We start from the raw sequence: 18,728 nt of genomic DNA, 5'->3' as shown, positions 1-18,728 counted from the left end.
CTTTAGTCTTCTGGGCTCTGAAGATGTTCATATTATTTTCAAGAGCTCTGTGATAAATTACACAACACTAATACTTGTAGAAAACTGTTCTTGAGATTAAACCAACACAAAACGAGCAAACTCCTGAAATAGTATGCATATTGAAATACATCTACTTGAAAAGCATCATGCTAATTATTATACAGACTTATCGTTCAATATATAGTAGAAGGAACAATCTATTTTTGTGGGTCTGTATTTACTGTGTGTACATTTAATTTGCACTACTGAAAAGTTTTTAAGATTTCAGTTGTTGAAAGTTGAATTAATAATTTCTATAACTCATTACAGATGCAAACTAAGTACTAAAGTGTTTCATTCTGCATTTATTGTACCTCATGTTTTGTTTTGTTTTAACAGTATTGTACATTTAGAATAGATTTTGTGGTTTAAATCTGCTCATGGGTTATTGTGTCAGTGGCATGAATGTTATCATTTATATTTACAGTGATATATAAAAATTCAAAATTATTATTATTACTTACCACTTTCATGATAGATCTCTCCCAGGCGATGGACTTCTGCAGCTGCTGGATGCACATGGCCAGCTGTGCAGCACTACGGACCTCGGTGAGAGCCTTCCTCCAGACCTTCATTCCATGGGCCACCTCCTCCTCACCACTACACACCAACACAAGAGGCAATGGTGAGTCAAAATACACACACACATAACTTATGTAGCAGAACATTTAGTGGTATCAGTTTAAAAAGCCGCCAACAGGACAGCAGACCATAAAGAGCTCCAGCTGTGCAAAGACAGGCATGAAGATTTGGCAGTGTGAGGCGCACGGGAGAGGTACACACCGGTACTGTCATGTTACGGGGAAATCCATGCAGAAACAAAAAGCGAAACCTGCGATTACTGGGGGAGTGGGAGCCATGAAAATACCCATAACCAAGGTTGCACAAGGCCATGCGATGAGAGACAGTGCAAGTCAACAACCGGGGTGGGAAGAAAAAGTGCAGTGGAGACCAAAAAACAAAAAAAAACAAAAATGAGACAAAACTGAAGAAAATTGCAAGCCACCACAAACTGAGACCCTCACTGGTGAAGACAAACAAAGCACACACAGAAATAGAGGGTCTTAGTGGGAGAGTGGGAGGGGTGGGGGGGCTATGGTTTTGGAGATGACCTACCCTTCCCTGTCAGCACTAGTGGATGGGGCGGGGGCAGGGACTGTGACCGTACCCACATTATCCAGCCTGATCTGAATGGTGGTACCTAAGGGGCTCCTCAGGTACCTTCTCTCGATGTTGCGCTCCAGATCGGCCAGACGTGTCACTGCTATGTCCAGAGGGTTGTCAGGATGACGCACCACCCCGCCCTTCTCGCCTCGCTCCTCCGTGTGCTCCCTTCCCGAGTCCTTCGTATCCTTGGAGTCTTTGGAGTCCTTTGAGTCCTTGTCACTTCCTGAGGTGGCTGTGGGTTTGGTCAGAGGCTTGTGTTCGTAGTACACCAGGTCCTCGCGCTCTGACTGTGGGTCAGGATACGTCCAGCCCTGGAAAAAATATAATATTTGTCTCAAGACGCATGCTCATCTGTATATTGTACATTGTAGTTTATGGAAAATATCAGGAATTCCTATTTTGACTATTTTGACAGCCCTTCCGCAAATGACAACTACCTTTTACAACTCTGAAACAGACAAGATTACATCATCCCTCATTCCTCAGGTTTTTGAATAAAGATTTCTACTGCCACCAAAAAGTAATTGAAAAGCATTATCCAGATTACTACCTTTGAAACTTTTTCTAACTAGAATCAACTCTAAAACTACTGAGTATGTGAAAGTAGGTTTGTTTGAGACTGTAGTTATACAAATTATGAACGCTTTTCAAACATGACATGACAAAAAATCACCAACTCAAAGAAAAATGGTTTATGTTTGGTTATGTTTGGTTGAATGATTAAAAGTCCCACACATGGCATAAAGTTATGTCACTGAATCCTGTGATTAAGTCTTGTAATATTAGCTTTATTCCGTACTGTGACCTACAAGTTGGTGGCAAAGTTGTCTGTGACTGTGGGATTAAACCCTCAATAGAAAAGAATGAAACAAGAAGAATTTAAATTAAAAAAAATCTACACACATGATGTACCTTGACCTGCAGACTGGCTGCAGTGACTTTCCTCTCCAGCTCCTCCACCTGCTGCAGCACCGCAATGTCCATCTCCATGGCCTGCTCCTCCACACACCAGCCCCGCACAGACTCCTCGCTCACCTGGCTCTCCTCCAGGTCACGCAGCTCAATCATGGCCGCTGGACAAAAAACAAACACAGAAAACTTTAAAATCAATCTAAACACCAGAGGGAGGCTAAATAAATAGTGAATGGAAATCAAGTGTGGGTTTATCTGGCTCTAGCTCTAGTTAGTCCATGTCTTGTAAAATAACTTTCATTAAAAACTTTGCTAATGCTAATAGATATGCATTAATAACAATACAAATAATTTATTTAAATATTATTTACTGGCCACTGTTGATGTTGAATGTATATAATTCACACTTTCATTTATACAATGCTGATGCAGATTTACTAATAAAAACAAAATATCTTATCTTATTTGGTTTGATATGTTCAGTAATTTAAGAAAAGTGACTGCATTCAGGTGGAAATGAAGCTGGATCAGTGCAAATCCACATTGTCCATGAGAAAATGTGCACATATACAGGCCTGGAGTATTGACTATATTTCTTTGATATAAAAAGAAAAATTATGGAAAAACTATGGGTCCTACCTGGACGACTGAGGAATTATACAGACATCTTTATTTGATAAGGGGCATAAAACTTTAATGTTATAATGAACATCTAAACACTCACCGTCTTTGTGCTTGGTGCAGACCTGGGGGATGATCTCAATGTATTTCTGTATCTGCCGCTGGAGCCCTTTCTCCCTGATGCCCCGACTGTGCAGTGCCTCCACCAGGGCTTTGAGCTCCTCCATGTCAGACACCCGCCACCAGCCCGTCAGCATCTCTGCAACACAGCCCCAAACAACCATCTGACTCTGAGCGATCACTCTTTAAGCTCCATTCATCCATATACCCCAATGAAATAGAGTACACCAGTGCAGAACAATCCCTAATCCAATTATCTTGGATTAGTCAGGCAAGTGAAATCTTCTCCAGCAGGTGCACTCTTTTCAATTAAACTATGCTTGGTTATGGGTATTGATCATTGTTTTTGAGCTAACCTTCTGGGATAGGCCGTGGTGTGGGGTGGTCCGGGGACTTGGGCAGCTCCAGAGCAGGAGAGGGCATGGAAGAGGGCTTCTCGATACGGGGGACAGGAGACTCGCTCTTACTGGACACACTAGCAGTTGTGTTGTTCTCCAAACAGTGAGGGGGCATTGGGCTGGTGCTCAGGGGAAGGCTGGGACTGAGCACGCCACTGGACCAACTCCCGAAAGACAGACCCAGAAGAGATGAGCCTGGTTTCAACTAGAGAAAAAGAAGAAAAAAACATAAAAATGTACAACTGTAAAAGCATAGACTACAAAAAAATGAAATGTTGACTACAAAGGTGAACTGTGTAACTGTTTTGATTTATGGTCCGCCATCTGTTTATCTCAGTGGGCTGTTATTGGTTTGCCTGGGAAGCCCCATGTTATAACATTAAATCAATTTTGAATTTATTCAAATACTTGTTATTCTTGCTCAAAAGTACCTCGAAAAACATGCATAAACTTGATCACCTCTCCATAGATCTGACTTGTAACTTGGCCAGATGGCACTAAACCCATTTCTATCTCCTCTGCATTTGACGATGACAGTGGGACTTATCAGCAATGAAATTAATACTAAGAAAAAATTACACTTTAAGGGTGCACTGCTTAAATTTTCTGGTGGAGGGTCTGCTACCTTCTTGTTTCCATGGAGATATTATTGCTTTGCCTGGAATGTTCCATGGTATGACCTTAAACTCTATTCATTATTGGTGTTTCTATTTCTCAAAAATTGAATTATTCCTTCTGTGAATAGGGGCGACTCTCAGATCTGACCTGTAATGTAGCGTAGTGCGTTAACCTGCTTGTCTTTCTCGAAATAGAGAGATTTAATCTATGCTGTGGAACATTCTAGACGAAGCAATAACATTTCCATGAAGATTTAAGCAGCAGCTTAAGTAGAAACACTGAAAGGTTTGGGTAGCGTTGAATATCTATGTATAATGCTGAGTCCTCACCTGTAGTGCGGACAGGGGGTAGTTGAGGAGCGTGGCTGGGTGATGCGGGCTGGCAGAGGCAGATGCAGCCGACGGCGTGAGGGGTAGAGCGGGGGACGGTGATTTGGGGCGAGCCGGAGTAGACGACGCCTGTGGGGACACTCGGGGGCCTCCAGGGGGCGATGAGGTGATAGAGGACAAATCACAAGGCGATCGAGGCAGCAGGCTAAACCAATGCCCGCTCCTCTCCGTTAGCACGCGCAGCAGCTGATCATTGGTCTGAAATGGGATCTGAAGAGAGGGAGAGGAGGAGGTCTGGGGATTTTCCGAGGTGTCCCGGGAGGCAGGGGTGCACAGGACAGACCCAGCGTTGGAAGATGGAGGTGGGGAGTTTGTAGTGTTGTTAGTAGTCATGGATGGGGTTTCTGCTACAGAGGGCTCAGAGGTATTGTGTGTGGGTGATGTAGGTGTTACTGCGGTAGTGTGTCCCATTGGGCTGCCATTGTGGTGGAGGCTTTCTTTGTCCTCCTCCTTCACAGATTCAGTCCCAGGGTGGTTATTACTGTCCCGCTGTGAGCACACCTTGACAACAGCGCCTGACTGCTGGTAATACAGAGAGTCTGCCTTGTCTTCGCTCATTTCTTCTTTCTGTGTGTCATTCTCTGTCAGTTTGTCCTTCTGCAGTTCAATTTCTTGAGGTTCATCTTTGACTTTGACCTCCTCCGCTGCTCGTTTACGTCGCTGCCTCTCCTCCTCAAGCTCCTCTGGACCTAAATAAAAACAGTTAAATCGTTATCAATCAATTGTCGCTTTAAAACTGAATACTTTTCATTTCAGGGAGTTAGCAAAGTTGTGCCAATGATTCACAATTGCGGATGTAAGCGTAAATGAGCTTTTTGGGTGATGCGCAGAATTAAGATAAAGGAAAACATTCTCAGCATTTTTATTTGGTGTAAATAGCATGATAAGCATTTTTCGTTTGTACAAAAGTGATGATTTACAATATTTCCACCTTCTTATTCCTGTAATACTCAGTGTGTTTCAATTGTTTTGTCGGCTGATATGTTTCTCTAAATGCTATGTTATGCAGTATTTTCAATGTAAAAGTCATAGGACAACATATCACAAGGGACACCCATGTACACTATTCAAGAAATAATGACACCCATTTAAAATAAACAACTAAATTCTAGTAAAATTTTTGCCCCATAGTCTAAAAATAATCAGAACAAAAACTGGTAAAACTAATTATATTTTATGCCTGTAGTATTGCCTTAAATATATATAAGTAACTTTTTTTTATCAGTATTTGGTCTTTTTTTTTATCAGCAGAGCCAAAAAGTCACATTATTCTCCATATACTGTATTAAATAAAATGATTCAAATTGACCATAGTCTCAGTATAAGACACAGAAACACTTAGTTAACATAATTATATTGTTTGTGAACGTTATAGTGCTTGTTTCATTGTAGAAGTTTAAATATATGTATGCAATCCCCCACTCTTTACTGAACATGCTCTATTTATTTATACGCCATATGTTTTAACGTACAGTGTTGGTTTTCTTTAGGTGCCATATGTCTGAGGAAAAGACCACCAGCTTTATTTATATGCACGTTTAAATAAATACAAACAACCTTGCACAGAATAATAATACCACCATTATAGGGTAGTGTATGCTGCGCTACGTTGTGTGTGATTTTAACTGACTGTAGCACTTTGTTTGATCTGTTTTTCAAATGTAAAGTGCAATATAAATAAAACTAGATAACCAGACGGAAATTATGTGGACAGAATAGAATAATAACACCATCATAGGGGTACTGTAAACTAGGCTGTGTGTAATTTTAACTGACTGTAGTACATGAGATAATTTTTTCAAATGTAAATAAAATATATTATTATTAGTAGTAGTATTATTTTAAAAACTTTTAAAAATGTGTGATTAAAGAAGGTCAGCAAGAAGGAACTATGGGCTACTGTACTTGATGGACATTACATGGACACAGCTGCCAAAAAATACAAAAAAATACAATATAAACACTACTGAAAGAGCAAATGGAACAGATGGACTTTTAATGGATTTTGTATTTTAATGGATTTTTAATGGACAAATGGATTTTTAGAAGTAAAAATCTGGCGTATAATATTCCCATTTGTACACACAAAACAAAAATAAATATATATAAAATAAATCAAATCAGTGGGTTACCTTCTCCACTCTCCATGCCCTCGATGAAGACGCCTCCGCAGTGGGGCAGGACCCAGTATCTACGGCGATACCGGTCCTGACCATACATCATGGCGCGAAGGGAGTGAGAGATCTCATACAGTTTTCGCCTGATTTGGTGATGTTGCTGCGAAAACACACATATTTTTGTCATGTTTCAACGCAGGAAAACAACAACTAACTGCTTAATATCCAATGATAATTACAGCTAATTACCACACGCAATGCTAATGAAGTAATTTATTTAACACATTAATTCCCTCATCAGTAAACAGGCCTGTGTAAATGTATATATCACATGGCTCATATGAATTTAGATTAGGCAATAAAACATTTCAAAGTTATTACAAATCATCACGTTTTTCAAATACTGTAATTGAATTAAGCCCTGTGTTGAAGGTTCAAGTGCTGTAACCCTCTCATTCCCTTCCTTCTAATTGTATTGAAAGCTTCAAGCGCTACGAGACTAATCCAGCAGGCAAGAAATAAGGGAAATTATGTGTTTCTATAATTTATTAGCATCCCCAAAAGACCCTCTTATCAGTGTGTTTTGATTAAATACAGCCACACGAGGCATTAGTTTTGCCATATGAATTAAAACAAATAGAACAAACCTTGGCTAGTTTTTCAATCTGCTTTTCCAGCTCTTCAATACTAGTGGCTTGGTCAACCTCATCCTGAAGGAAAGAAATATAACACATGATATTAAATGTTGACTTTTACAATGACAACGTACACAAACAAATTTGTGTATAAAAATGCAATATAGACATAGCTGATTGTGTAATTGATATGTATTGAGTTACTACACTATGTATGTGAAAATTAATACACCTACAGTATATCATGCTCTAAGATCACAGACTGTACATTGAGGTGGACTAAGTAAGTATGGTGTCATCCAATCAAATGAAGCTCACTGAGACTAGCAGTTATAGGGCATATTTGAAGCCAAGTTCCATATTAGGAATATGAATTGATTGTTGTAAGTAAAAACTCCAGAATCATGTAAAGCAGGTCAATACAAACATTTTAAGACCATAATGATGAGCCTGACAGCAGCAGTTATGGAGAGATGGGCAATTTTTCAGTACAAAGTGAATTGGAGCCAGAGTTGATGGAGCTGGAAGCACGCCCGTACTCACTTCCTATTTGGAGAGCGTTAGCTATGCCCATTTATATATGGACACCTCACCTCATCATAGGCTTCAGTCTTCTTGACCTTCTTGATCTCTTCCTCCTCCTCTTCATCCTCCTCATCTGGCTGATCGTCACTGTCCTCGTCTTCATCCTCCTCATCGTCACTGTCGGCGGCCATTTTCCTCTTTCGTTTCGTGGCAGAGGATGGCGTCCCAACAGACTGAGTCTCCTCCACACCCACACTGGCCTCTCGCTTCCCAGTGCGTTTGGCGTAGATGGTCCGCAGTCTGGATAAAGAAATGAACAGATTAGTACAACAAGTTCTGTATTTTGGGTTTTATATTTTACTTGTCAATAATGATAGTAATAGTCATTTTTTAAAAATACTCCAAATTGCTTTGCAGTTGTGTTGATTTTTCATTTGTTCTTCAATCATCCGGAGATTTATAATATAATAAAAATACTAGAGATGCGCGGATTGCGGTTACAACCACGGTATCCGCGGTTAATCCGCGGGTCGGGCGGATGACGTGACGAAAAATTTTATTTTAATTAAATTCGGGCGGGTGGCGGTTTAACTACTAAAAAAAAAAGAAAAAAAAAAAAAAGTTATTGTTAGTATTGTTACCTACATCTGAAAAGACGAGTCTCATTGTCTATGCTTGTAGTATGAAGTGTACGTCATATCCTTAATTAGCCCATTTGACCTCGTTTTTATGTTCTGAAGGTTAAGGTTGTGTCGGGTTATTGATGCCTAAGGTTTACGAGGCACATTATATGCAGTTTATTTTATTATTTCTAATTTATTTCAGCTGTTTGCCAACACATAAGTGGCTATAGGGCCATATTTATTTAGTTATGCATATTTTTTCTTGCCTATTTCAATTGGAATATAAAGAGGGCATTGCCTGATTTCAATAAAGGTTCATCTGGATGAGATGATCTGTCTATTTTGTTTCGATATCAGATATATTTTAAAACACGCAGACATTACAGCGTAGACTGCCACTCGGGGTATTTAAAACTTAAAGAAAGACCGATGGAGTGAGGCTATGACTTTGAAATAACATCGGGCAATGGCAGAATGTTCAGAATGTAACAACATCCAACACGAAGGCGAGAAGGTTCAAAAACAGCCTAGTCGGAAAACGTTGTCAATTAATTAGCTGCGCAAGAAAACCAGGTAAGTTTGGGGTTGTTACGGACAATTAAGAATGCGAACATACACACTGAGCGAATTTTGGAATGAATGAGCTATAGAGTTTGCATTTTTATCTAGGCTCCTTAGTTTGTTTGCTGTATGATTGTTCTAAAATCTAAAATCAATCGGCGGATGGCGGGCGGGTGCGGTTTTGAAAACCTTCGGTGCAAAATGGACAGCGGGCGGATGATGAGTTTTGTGTCGCGGTTGCGGATGAAAAAATAGCCCATCCGCGCATCTCTAAAAAATACTAATCCAAGTCCAAGTCTTCCAATTTAAAATAGAAACATTTGAAAGAACTAGAAAGAGAAATATGGGCTAAGTAAGTGTCTTACCTAAAGATATTTAGATCTAGCAAACTACAAAACTTCATGCTATATTATATACTACATTATGATCTTACGGTCTTAAAAATAATTCCAAAATAATAAGTTATGGGATGTAAGCACTTAAAAGGTTTTCCAAAATACTCTTAGATTCTCAGCAGAGGATTGAAGTACCCTATTGTCTACTGAAGACTTCCTAAAACAGGATGTCTGTAGCTTCAAAGTACAATCCCATTGTTCAAATTTTACTGCACAATTTCACAAAAATACCAGCCACATCACAAAGAGTTGGACACTTACTTCTTGAGTTTCCCTTCCATAATGATCTTGTCTTTCCGCATGTTGGCCATCTGATCCAAACTCTTGTCTATCTCACTGTGAACAGAATGTAATCCAGTTAGTCGCGCTTGTGCCGATACAAATTTCTGTGATGTTGGCAAAAACTAAACACGAAATAAGATCAAAGCTGATGCAAACTGACATATATCAATAGCCAAAAATAAGATGTTTGAGTTTCTGCGTGTACAACTGTGTGATGATTAATTTTATTGAAAGCAACTGCAAATTATGGCTCCCTGCTGCAGCGTTATTGAGCCTTTCCCACCGCATCAATAAAACATACCATTACTGCCTAATGAATAACATGGGGTTAAGAGGCTTCATAACAGATTCAATACAAAGGAATATACTGATCAAGTAGGCATATAAAATGTTTTGGTTTGATTTTTATGCAAATGTGAATAATAACATGCAATAATAATAAAATACAATGAAAGGTTGTAAATAGGACTGTGCAGCATTGGAAACATATGTTAACTGGTGATGAATATTGCAATAACACTAATCTTATATATCCTTTAGTGCTGTCACGACTAAAATGTAAAACTTGAATTGGATACTAAAGAAAAGCTTCAATATTCAGTACTGATTTTGATACCATGATGATGATGAAAACGAAAAAAAGATGTTTGATTTAGACAATGCACTGTAAGAAACACATAAATTCTAGTTCTGGTATAGACCAAGAGGATCCTATTTATTTATTTTTTGTTTAGTATCGAGATTTGTTTCAGTATCTGGGCACTTTAAGTTAAACTGAGTCAAAATCAAAACTTAAGTAGGAATAAACCATTACCAATACAGGCAAAAATTGGGACTAATTTGAGAACACAATTTCATTTTAGCTCAATCAGGAAAACAATGCCAGAGAAATGGAATACCCGAGCACTACCATTTCTTTTGATATACTTATGATATGAATGTTGCCTCATATTGCAGTAACTATAATTGAGTTCATTTGCAAAAACAGGTAAGTGCCATTTGAAAAAGTCATTGGAGGCTTGGAGTTTACTCTTAGTGTAGTAATATTTTCAAAAACTGAATGTATTTTATTGTTATCAAAATACCATTCCACCGTTCTTGTTAAAATCCACTACATATTATTGTCATGGATAAGATCGTGATGCCTGAAAGGTTTCACAGTATGGCATTAAACTCATATATGTTGCATTAATTCAATTACAGGTGATTTATTGTTCAAAAATACTATGAAAAACAAGCATTCTTAAAGTGAGTGATATCTTCTCTCCACGGATCTGAACTGTAACTTGGCCTGGAGGCATTGTGTGCTTGTCTCCATGGAAAGAGATACATTTAATGCCATACTGTGGGACATTCATAGGATAAAGCAATAACATGTTGATGAAAACAAGCAGATGGCAAACCCTCCTCCAGAAAGATACACTTTGAAAACTGACCAGACCTAATTTTGAAGTGAACTACTCATATAGACATATCAGACATCCTCACCTGATGACAGCTTTGCTACAGGCCAGTTCGTTGGCGAGGAAGCCCAGGATGGAGGCTTTCTGTTCGGGTGTGTGGGCTTGGAAGGCCTTGGTCTTGAGGCTGAGGGCCAGAGGGGCCAGATCAGTGTTGGCACAGTGTGCTCCCATGTACATCTGAAGCACCTCCGACACATTGTCCCGGTTTATGCCCACATTGGTCAAGTGGTCCCCAAGCATGGTCTTAGTCTGAGAGAAGAGCACATGGAAAATGAATAAATGTTAGTAAGGATACCATGATCTATTCTTTTATTTATTTGTAATTTTTTTTGTGACCCAATTTGTTTTTAGAAATATTTAATGATTATAGTTCATTTCATTTTTCATCAGGTATTACCTATGTGTCCCTGTGTTCTCAGTTATGGAGTGCACATGAAGCTCTTTGGATGAGTGTCGAAAAGTATCCATTTTCAAAAAAAATCTTTGTCCAGTTGGTAGAATAAAATTTTCTTTTGCGATGAAACCTGGACGACTGAGGCATTACACAGATATCTTTCAAACAAATAATATAATATTTGTGTTTTGGTTCTCAAGATTATTCAATCAGAAAGCAAAATGAGCTCTTCACTTATGATGCCAGATTTCACCACTCAAGCAATAAACGTAGTCTATGTTTTATGTCTAAATTCTTATTATAGCATATGAGTCCTTGGAATAGCAAACAGTGTAACACATACTACAGCTTTCATAATATCTTTCTATGTCAAAACAGTGTGAATAAAATAAACTGAATGTCTGTGTAATCCCTCTGTTGTCTGGGTAGGATCCATAGTGAAAGAAAAGTTGAATTCTGTCAACTGTACAAAAAAACTTTTATCCTGTTGACAGAATTTAACTTTCTTTTGCTATTTAACTGTATGTGTACTTTATTATTACCATTTTGGGTGTAAATAATCGTAAAATGACAGTGCTTCTTTGCTGTGTCTAATCTTAACACATAAAGTTGAACCATGACATCCCTTCTTGTTAGGTTTGGCTAATGAACTGTACGCAACAGTGACTTTGTACTTTCCTCCCTCCTGTTCAGGACTGACCTTTTGTCCAGGCGGCAGACCGGGATCGCAGACAGCCAGGGACAGCATTTTGACAAGCAGGTCCTGCACTTGGCCCATGCTGTCGCCCACGTTGAGCAAACCCTCCTGCAGCATGCCCAGAGTGGGGACATCTGTATTCAGGTCCAGACCCAAAACCTTCCCAAAGCCCCTCAGGAACTGCATCAACATCAGGCAGTCGGACACGGCACGTCCCGGCAGGATCAAACCAGGTATACGCGAGAATTCAGGAAGAGGCTGTGGACAGGAAGTGACTTTGTTAGATTGTACGGTTGGTAAAAGTATCGAAATCAGGTAGTAATCAAAACTAAAACTCGTATTGAAAGGAGATACTCTCCCTCTTTCTTCTCAAGTTTGGTACACGTTTAGTGAGACTAGTTAATCTGGTAGTTGTTTTGACTTACGTTTTGTGTATGTGTGTTTTACTTAGCTCTATGTCTTTATACAAGCATATTATCTCAATGACGCTGATACTTGGAAAATGCTATTAAATAAAGTGCTGAAAAAAAGAAACTACATAAGAAATACTATTCAAACAAGTATTCATAGTAAAGACAATTACATAAAAATGACACAATTGTCAATATGTTTTGGAATTATTGTGAATCTGAACTAGAAGTATAAGACCTCGTTATAAAATTAAAAATATTATTGATTTGTGTTGAATTTTATTTATTTTTTAACTATTGTGGTATTTAAATTTGTATGAAGTATCAAACCTATATCTTAGTATCGAAATCCACTAGAAATATCTCCACATTGTTTGGGGAGTCACTCAATAATGATCAGATAATATTTTTCTGCAATCACTTAAATGCTATCAAATGTCCTTGTAAATGTCTTGGATCGAATTATCACAAGAATTGTAAATGGACTCTTGACAGTCCACAAACAAAAATTCTGACTTCTGATCCTGGTGCAGTACTTAATATGGGCCACATGAGGGCGCACACATCCACAAACAAACACAGAGGATCAAATGGAACATGACAGGAGTTTACCTCTGAGTGATGAGCCTGTGAAATCATTCAGTGATGAGAATGACACATATACTTTTTTCACAGGTACTTTTTACACGATGTGGGCAGGGTATATAGTGTTACAGATTTATTTTGAGATTAATATTTTGTTTATGGTGTGTTCATAATCATTTCATCAATTCATCGAGTTGCTTGTTGGTGAGATGTCCAGGCAAAATGTACAGTGCAGTGACACATATACTTATTTTTTTTCACAGGTACGTTTTTACTGTAATTGGGCAGAGTATATAGTGTTACAGATTTATTTTGAGATTAAGTTTATCTTTATTGTGTGTTTATGATATTATAGTCCATCTATAGACGTTTGTTGATGACATGTTGAGGCAAAATGTACCAAACAATATCTGTGTACTTATCTATCTATACTATCTGAACATAGTCATTAAGCTGATATAATTATTTTTTAATTAAGACTAAATTTTCTGTATTGGCAATCTAAGACACAACGTTCAAAATTTTACATCACCACTAATTCATAGTAAACTGGAAAAAATTTGCAACTATGTTATTCTGGTAACACTTAAGTTTTAGTACCACATATACATAAAGAGTACAGTAATTTGTATGCTAGATAGAAGTTATTTAGCTATATATATGGTATTATAAAACACTTACTAATGCATATTAAGATTAGCGTAAGTACAAAAGCATATATTACAAATAATGTTAATGAACACTTCTTAAGAGTTAATGGTCAGAAAATAATGAATGGTTGAATACTATTAAAATATGCCCATAGACAAAAACAGTAAGTACTTTATAAATACTGAAAGAGATGTTAATTAAGCAGTTCGCCTATGCCTTTTTCTATTATTTAGCCATTAATATGTGGTCCCAAAGCTAAAGTGTTATCATCATTATTACAGAATGGGCAGTGATGTATTTTTCCTTATACAAACCCTTTTCTTTAAACTTTACAATAACTAGTTTGAGTCACTACCTTATGGTCAGAGAGACACATATCTTCATTTGGCTTCTTCAGCTCTCTGGCCAGCTCCTGCTCCAACCTCCTCTGCTCCAGTTTACGCTCTTTGTTCAAGCGTTTCTCGTCCCTTTTCTCCTGCCGCACGCGCTCTCGCTCCTGGAAAGTACAGAAAAAAAGGAGAAAAAAAAAGAAAAGTTGAGGCGCCATTAGTAGTGTGTGTGTGTGTGTGTGTGTGTGTGTGTGTGTGTGGTTGTGCATGTGTGCGAAAACAGACAAGAAGGTTTACTTGACTTTGCTGAGCACTGTTAGAATTCAGTCTAATGCTGTGGTGCGTTCAAAAGAAAAGTGCTTGAGGGGCCAGAATCTTTTGACTTGGTAAGTGTGCAGGAAAAAAAATGAAGGGAAGGAGAGAGGGAGTGCGTAGAAAGAGAGAAAGTAGGAATCCATCTAGGGAATAATGACTTGGGCCCTTTTTATGGAGTGGACAGTGCGTTGGCTGTGTGCGTGTGGACTACCTCTGCTTTCTTGCGTGCCTCTACAGCTTTCATCAGCATTACGTGTTGGCGCCTCCTCTCTCTTTCCTAGAGTGGCACAAAGACATAGGCACATTAACAAGCAGCCAATGCACAAAAAGAGGCCACTGCTGTCAATGGACTAAACATCAATAAAATATATATATATATATATAAACTTCACTATGAGGCATTCATTAGACCGGAGAAGACCATACTGGAACAAACACAAACTTCACAACTTTAACGTGTGGTGGAAGCGTAAGTGAAGAGAGTACATATGACAACCAAAAAGCAACACAAAGATGCAGTACAAAGTAGATGTGATGACAAGCTCAAAAAAGAGAAGCAGCTGGATGCGGTGACAGCACCATCCAAACTAAAGCTGACACAACAAAAGCAACAAAATACGGGTTGCCAGATATTGTCTGATGTGCCACAGAGGCCGAGGCAATCAAATAAATAATCACTATGGAGTTAGACTAGGCTAATGCTTTAGTATTTAGTTATGGGGTGACAGGTAGACCTCAAATGCAGCATCCTTTTGGAGATTTCAGTTCAGATATTAGCCTGGTAATTGGTAAGAACTACACAGCTTTGTTTTGCTTGTGCGCTTGATCCACAGTGCACTGCAAAAGGTTAAAGGAATCACTTGTGGTTGTCTATCTCTCCATTTCATCTTCTTAGGTTTACCGCTCCTCTTTCTTTTTCGGGCTGTTTTTTCCTGCTGTGATCCACCAAAAAGCTAGCGTTAGGGCTTGCCAAGGACATTTCCGACACATACAGAGAGATAGACCTGCTACTGGTCTGCCTCTGTGATAAACAACACACAATGAATTCCCTGTGGTTTCGATGTCCTCTTTCTAAAATCCTCTAGATGATACTCAATTAGTCCCTGACAAGTTTGACTAGTCTTTTTATTTATTAACTGCAACGTATCAAGCCAGTTTGTACTAAATGAATGGCCTGTTTTTAAAGGCACAATTAGGTTGAAACCATTAATCACTGAAAACAAGAAAGGCAGATCTGTTCAATTGTGTTGTTGAGTGAAAGGGCTACAAGCAGGACAGCCAGGCCAAAAGTGCTACAGAGAACCACACTTCTCCCAATGGTGGAATTGATTTAACTATTATTCAACCAACTGTCAAAAGTTTACTTTCAAAAGAAAAGGTTCATCGCACCTTTTAAGCTCTTTGGCAGTGCAGGAAAGAATGTTTGATTTTAGTATTTAGTTACAGAATACTGAATACTTCTTGTAAATGTATTTGTAATGTCCAATCAGAGTTCTGTATTCTGACTTCTTAGATGTTGAGTTGCATTATAGTGTAAAAACATATAGGATTAAAATAGCTGTAGTTGCAATGTTTGCTGTGAATGTATTTATCACCAATTAGAGGGGGAAAAAAGGCCATTCACGCATTACAATAGCTGTATTGTCTTTTTTTCTTCTTCTTTCTAATGTAGTAAATTTAAATTGCATCAAGTAATGCAAGGTATTCCTTTGACTAGAAAGGTAACTGTATTACCACTAAATGAGAGCTAACTGTACACAAATACAGTTAATTCTGAATTCTGAATGTATTTTTGGTACACATATTTAGTTACTTCCCAACACTGCTCTCAGGTATGAAAAACAAGCTCCACCATAGAAAGACAAAATGATTCTCTAGAGCAATTTTCGTTTTTTGTGCAAAGTAAAGTAACAGTGAATGACAGAGAGGCCGGGGCGGGTTAAAATGTCCAGCGCTCTGTGGACGGCAGAAAGAGGCACAAAGAGTCCGGGCCGGAGTCTCAAGCACTCATGGGAAACGTAGGCTACTCCGATACAACAGTTAGACAATGTATGTGATGGATGACACTCCTCCAGTGCACTGTAGCCTCGTTCCACCAAGCAGTACAGGTACAGGGCAGCTCAGTGTGGCATGGGGTGGGACTGTGGCAGCTTAAGTTTAATTAAAAATACTGTTATATAAAAAAACGCTATGATAAAAACTACTGAAATTGTGAAACCTTATTATGCATATTTGAATTGTGACTGCATTTTTGTGAAAAAGATTTGTCAATTTGAACAGATAAAAATAAATAAATACATTTAAATAAACACATATTTGTTTTTTCTAGCTTCTTAGCATATGATTGACAAAGTTACTATTTTAAACATCGAATATTACGCAAAATTGACTCTTAAGAGCTTTAAGCCATGTTATAATGTTGTTATCACCTCAAAAACATACCGGGAGGTGTGTTTAAAAACACAGTGGAGCATCACAAGGTGGAAGTGTCAAGTGTTTTCTGTTTTACGATATAAACTCCTAACTCCGAACTAACCTACATAGGATTTGTGTGAATGAAACAAAACACAACTCCAGGTTTGTTCTTGATGATTAAACAACATTATAACATAGATCAGAAAATATCGTAAGATGGGCCCTTTAAATTTGATTCCTGTGAGGAGGTTACTCTTGACCAGATGGAGCAGTTACAAAAAGCAGCAGTGAATGCAGACTTGATGACACTTCGCGCCCACTTTGAGAATAGACATATGCCACACCAACCCAAACCATACCATGTACCAGTTGGTGGAATCACGGCTCTTGAGACGGTGAAAGTGGATTGGCTAGCAGTCTTTGCAATGCATTCTGGGTAGAGGGCAGAGGGTGGGGGAGGGGACAGGAGCCTGCTCTGTGACAGGGTCAGTCGTCCCTCAGGAGGAGCAGATGGAGGCAGCATACTGACTCGCTTTCTCTTTTGTTGGTTTTGCTGGAAAGCCATGCAGAAGAATGTAGTATGACAGCAGCCAGTGCTACACTTAATGCATTGCTATGACAACCATAACACAACCAGTTACACGATGCAGGTGTTAGATGTACAAAAATAAACATACCCATACCATATCTAGTCTATGCCTCTCCAACTCCTGGCAGAAAGAGTTGGCAAAATATTATGGAACAGAAGTCAAATCCAATACCATAAAGCATGGCATTAATTATAAATAAGACTTAATAGTTTGTTGGTATTGTGTATCTACTATTAATAATCACACATCCCTGCATTTACCTCTCAGTCACTCACTCAAACACACTTCAGATTCCTATTGAAGTCAGGCCTGACGTAAATGGTTTTATTTAGCAATAACTATTATGTTGAAGAGGTTGAGAGGGCTGTAGTGAATGCCTACCTGATGTTTTAGGATCTCCGCCTGCTGTCTCCTCATCTCTTTCTCCTTGAAGGCAAGAAAGACAACGATTAGGGAAAATCAATACGCTTCCATAGTGCCAATATCATGAAAATCACCACAGACTGATGAAATTTGAGCCCATTTTAAAAATTTAAGTGCTGCTTTAGAGCTGTCATTGAAGGCTTAAAAACCTGCAATTCTGGGAAATGTTATCTAACCAGCTATATTTTATGTGGAAATGTTTAAATGTATAAAATAAGTGAGAATTTACGCTGATTAGCAAAATACCTTTATGCGTTTCTCAGCTTCTAATATTTTGGCATTGGCAGCTTCCTCTTTCTTCCTGCGTTTTGCCTGTGAATACAAATCACACATCACGTAAACAAGCACATTTCAGTGTCTTTTTTTTGAGTGAAAGCATTGTTTCACTCTGGCTAATTGTTTGCAGTTTCCTGGCTTGGGCAAAGATTCCGTGCCCCTGTATGCCAGTCAAATTTGTTAAACACGGCGAATGAATAATGTATCTCTTTAATACGTAATTGTGAAAATGTTGAAGCCTCCCGTTAAGAGTGGCTTGCCAACCGTGTCAACTCAAAATTGATTTAGTCCTGCTAAAACACTTTGAAGCTCTCACAGTCTAATTGTATGTGTGCATTTGTGTGTTTGCGTGCGTGGCAAACTGCACCTTTTTCCCCCCGACCCACTTATGCTAAACTGTTACTGTTGTCTGATGAAAAAAAAGACTTTTCTGTCCAATTTAAATAAGGTCTGAAGAGGCAGCAACAGCCATTTTAATATTCAACACCCGTCAACCAAGTCCAATTTAGCATTAGTTCCATGTGGAATTATGCCTAAGACGACGCAACTCCCTCCATCGCATGCCGCTGTTCAGTAATGAGCTTTAGGAAGATTAAAACACTATAGACTGAGGGCTACAGCAGCTATCCAGGAATGTTCTGCTTAATCAGAGGTGCTCTTGGATCTGATCCCGTACCTCCAAAATCTGCTGTGCCCTGAGTTCCTTCTCCATTCGGATCTGCTGAATTCGCTTGATCTTTTCCTGTAAATAAAACAA

The 18,728-nt window shown here is 38.6% G+C and overlaps 1 protein-coding gene across 19 annotated transcripts in view; it reads right to left on the bottom strand.

The window, feature by feature from the left end:
- The window catches only part of baz2ba (bromodomain adjacent to zinc finger domain, 2Ba), a 100,937-nt gene that overhangs the window by 3,900 nt on the left and 78,309 nt on the right, over nucleotides 1-18,728 (bottom strand). For 5 of the 19 annotated variants that reach the window (XM_055154426.1, XM_055154425.1, XM_055154429.1 and 2 more), the window contains 18 exons: nucleotides 18,648-18,713; nucleotides 17,942-18,007; nucleotides 17,654-17,698; nucleotides 17,360-17,392; nucleotides 14,479-14,544; nucleotides 13,979-14,119; nucleotides 11,981-12,235; nucleotides 10,912-11,135; nucleotides 9,403-9,477; nucleotides 7,631-7,862; nucleotides 7,050-7,112; nucleotides 6,418-6,562; nucleotides 4,226-4,974; nucleotides 3,237-3,483; nucleotides 2,864-3,019; nucleotides 2,131-2,300; nucleotides 1,177-1,538; nucleotides 525-660 (listed from right to left, as the gene is read on the bottom strand). In XM_055154426.1, the coding sequence (XP_055010401.1) occupies nucleotides 525-660; nucleotides 1,177-1,538; nucleotides 2,131-2,300; nucleotides 2,864-3,019; nucleotides 3,237-3,483; nucleotides 4,226-4,974; nucleotides 6,418-6,562; nucleotides 7,050-7,112; nucleotides 7,631-7,862; nucleotides 9,403-9,477; nucleotides 10,912-11,135; nucleotides 11,981-12,235; nucleotides 13,979-14,119; nucleotides 14,479-14,544; nucleotides 17,360-17,392; nucleotides 17,654-17,698; nucleotides 17,942-18,007; nucleotides 18,648-18,713 (3,231 nt within the window). The remainder of the gene's footprint in view (nucleotides 1-524; nucleotides 661-1,176; nucleotides 1,539-2,130; nucleotides 2,301-2,863; nucleotides 3,020-3,236; nucleotides 3,484-4,225; nucleotides 4,975-6,417; nucleotides 6,563-7,049; nucleotides 7,113-7,630; nucleotides 7,863-9,402; nucleotides 9,478-10,911; nucleotides 11,136-11,980; nucleotides 12,236-13,978; nucleotides 14,120-14,478; nucleotides 14,545-17,359; nucleotides 17,393-17,653; nucleotides 17,699-17,941; nucleotides 18,008-18,647; nucleotides 18,714-18,728) is intronic. The other 14 variants (XM_020938940.2, XM_020938943.2, XM_020938941.2 and 11 more) reach the window with 9 other exon arrangements.

Source organism: Boleophthalmus pectinirostris, unplaced genomic scaffold (genome assembly GCF_026225935.1).
Source record: "Boleophthalmus pectinirostris isolate CB_2022bp ecotype Guang Dong unplaced genomic scaffold, ASM2622593v1 HiC_scaffold_19, whole genome shotgun sequence".
NCBI lineage: Eukaryota > Metazoa > Chordata > Actinopteri > Gobiiformes > Gobiidae > Boleophthalmus > Boleophthalmus pectinirostris.
Note: the sequence above shows the minus strand (reverse complement) of the source record. Positions and strands in the feature narration are given on the sequence as shown.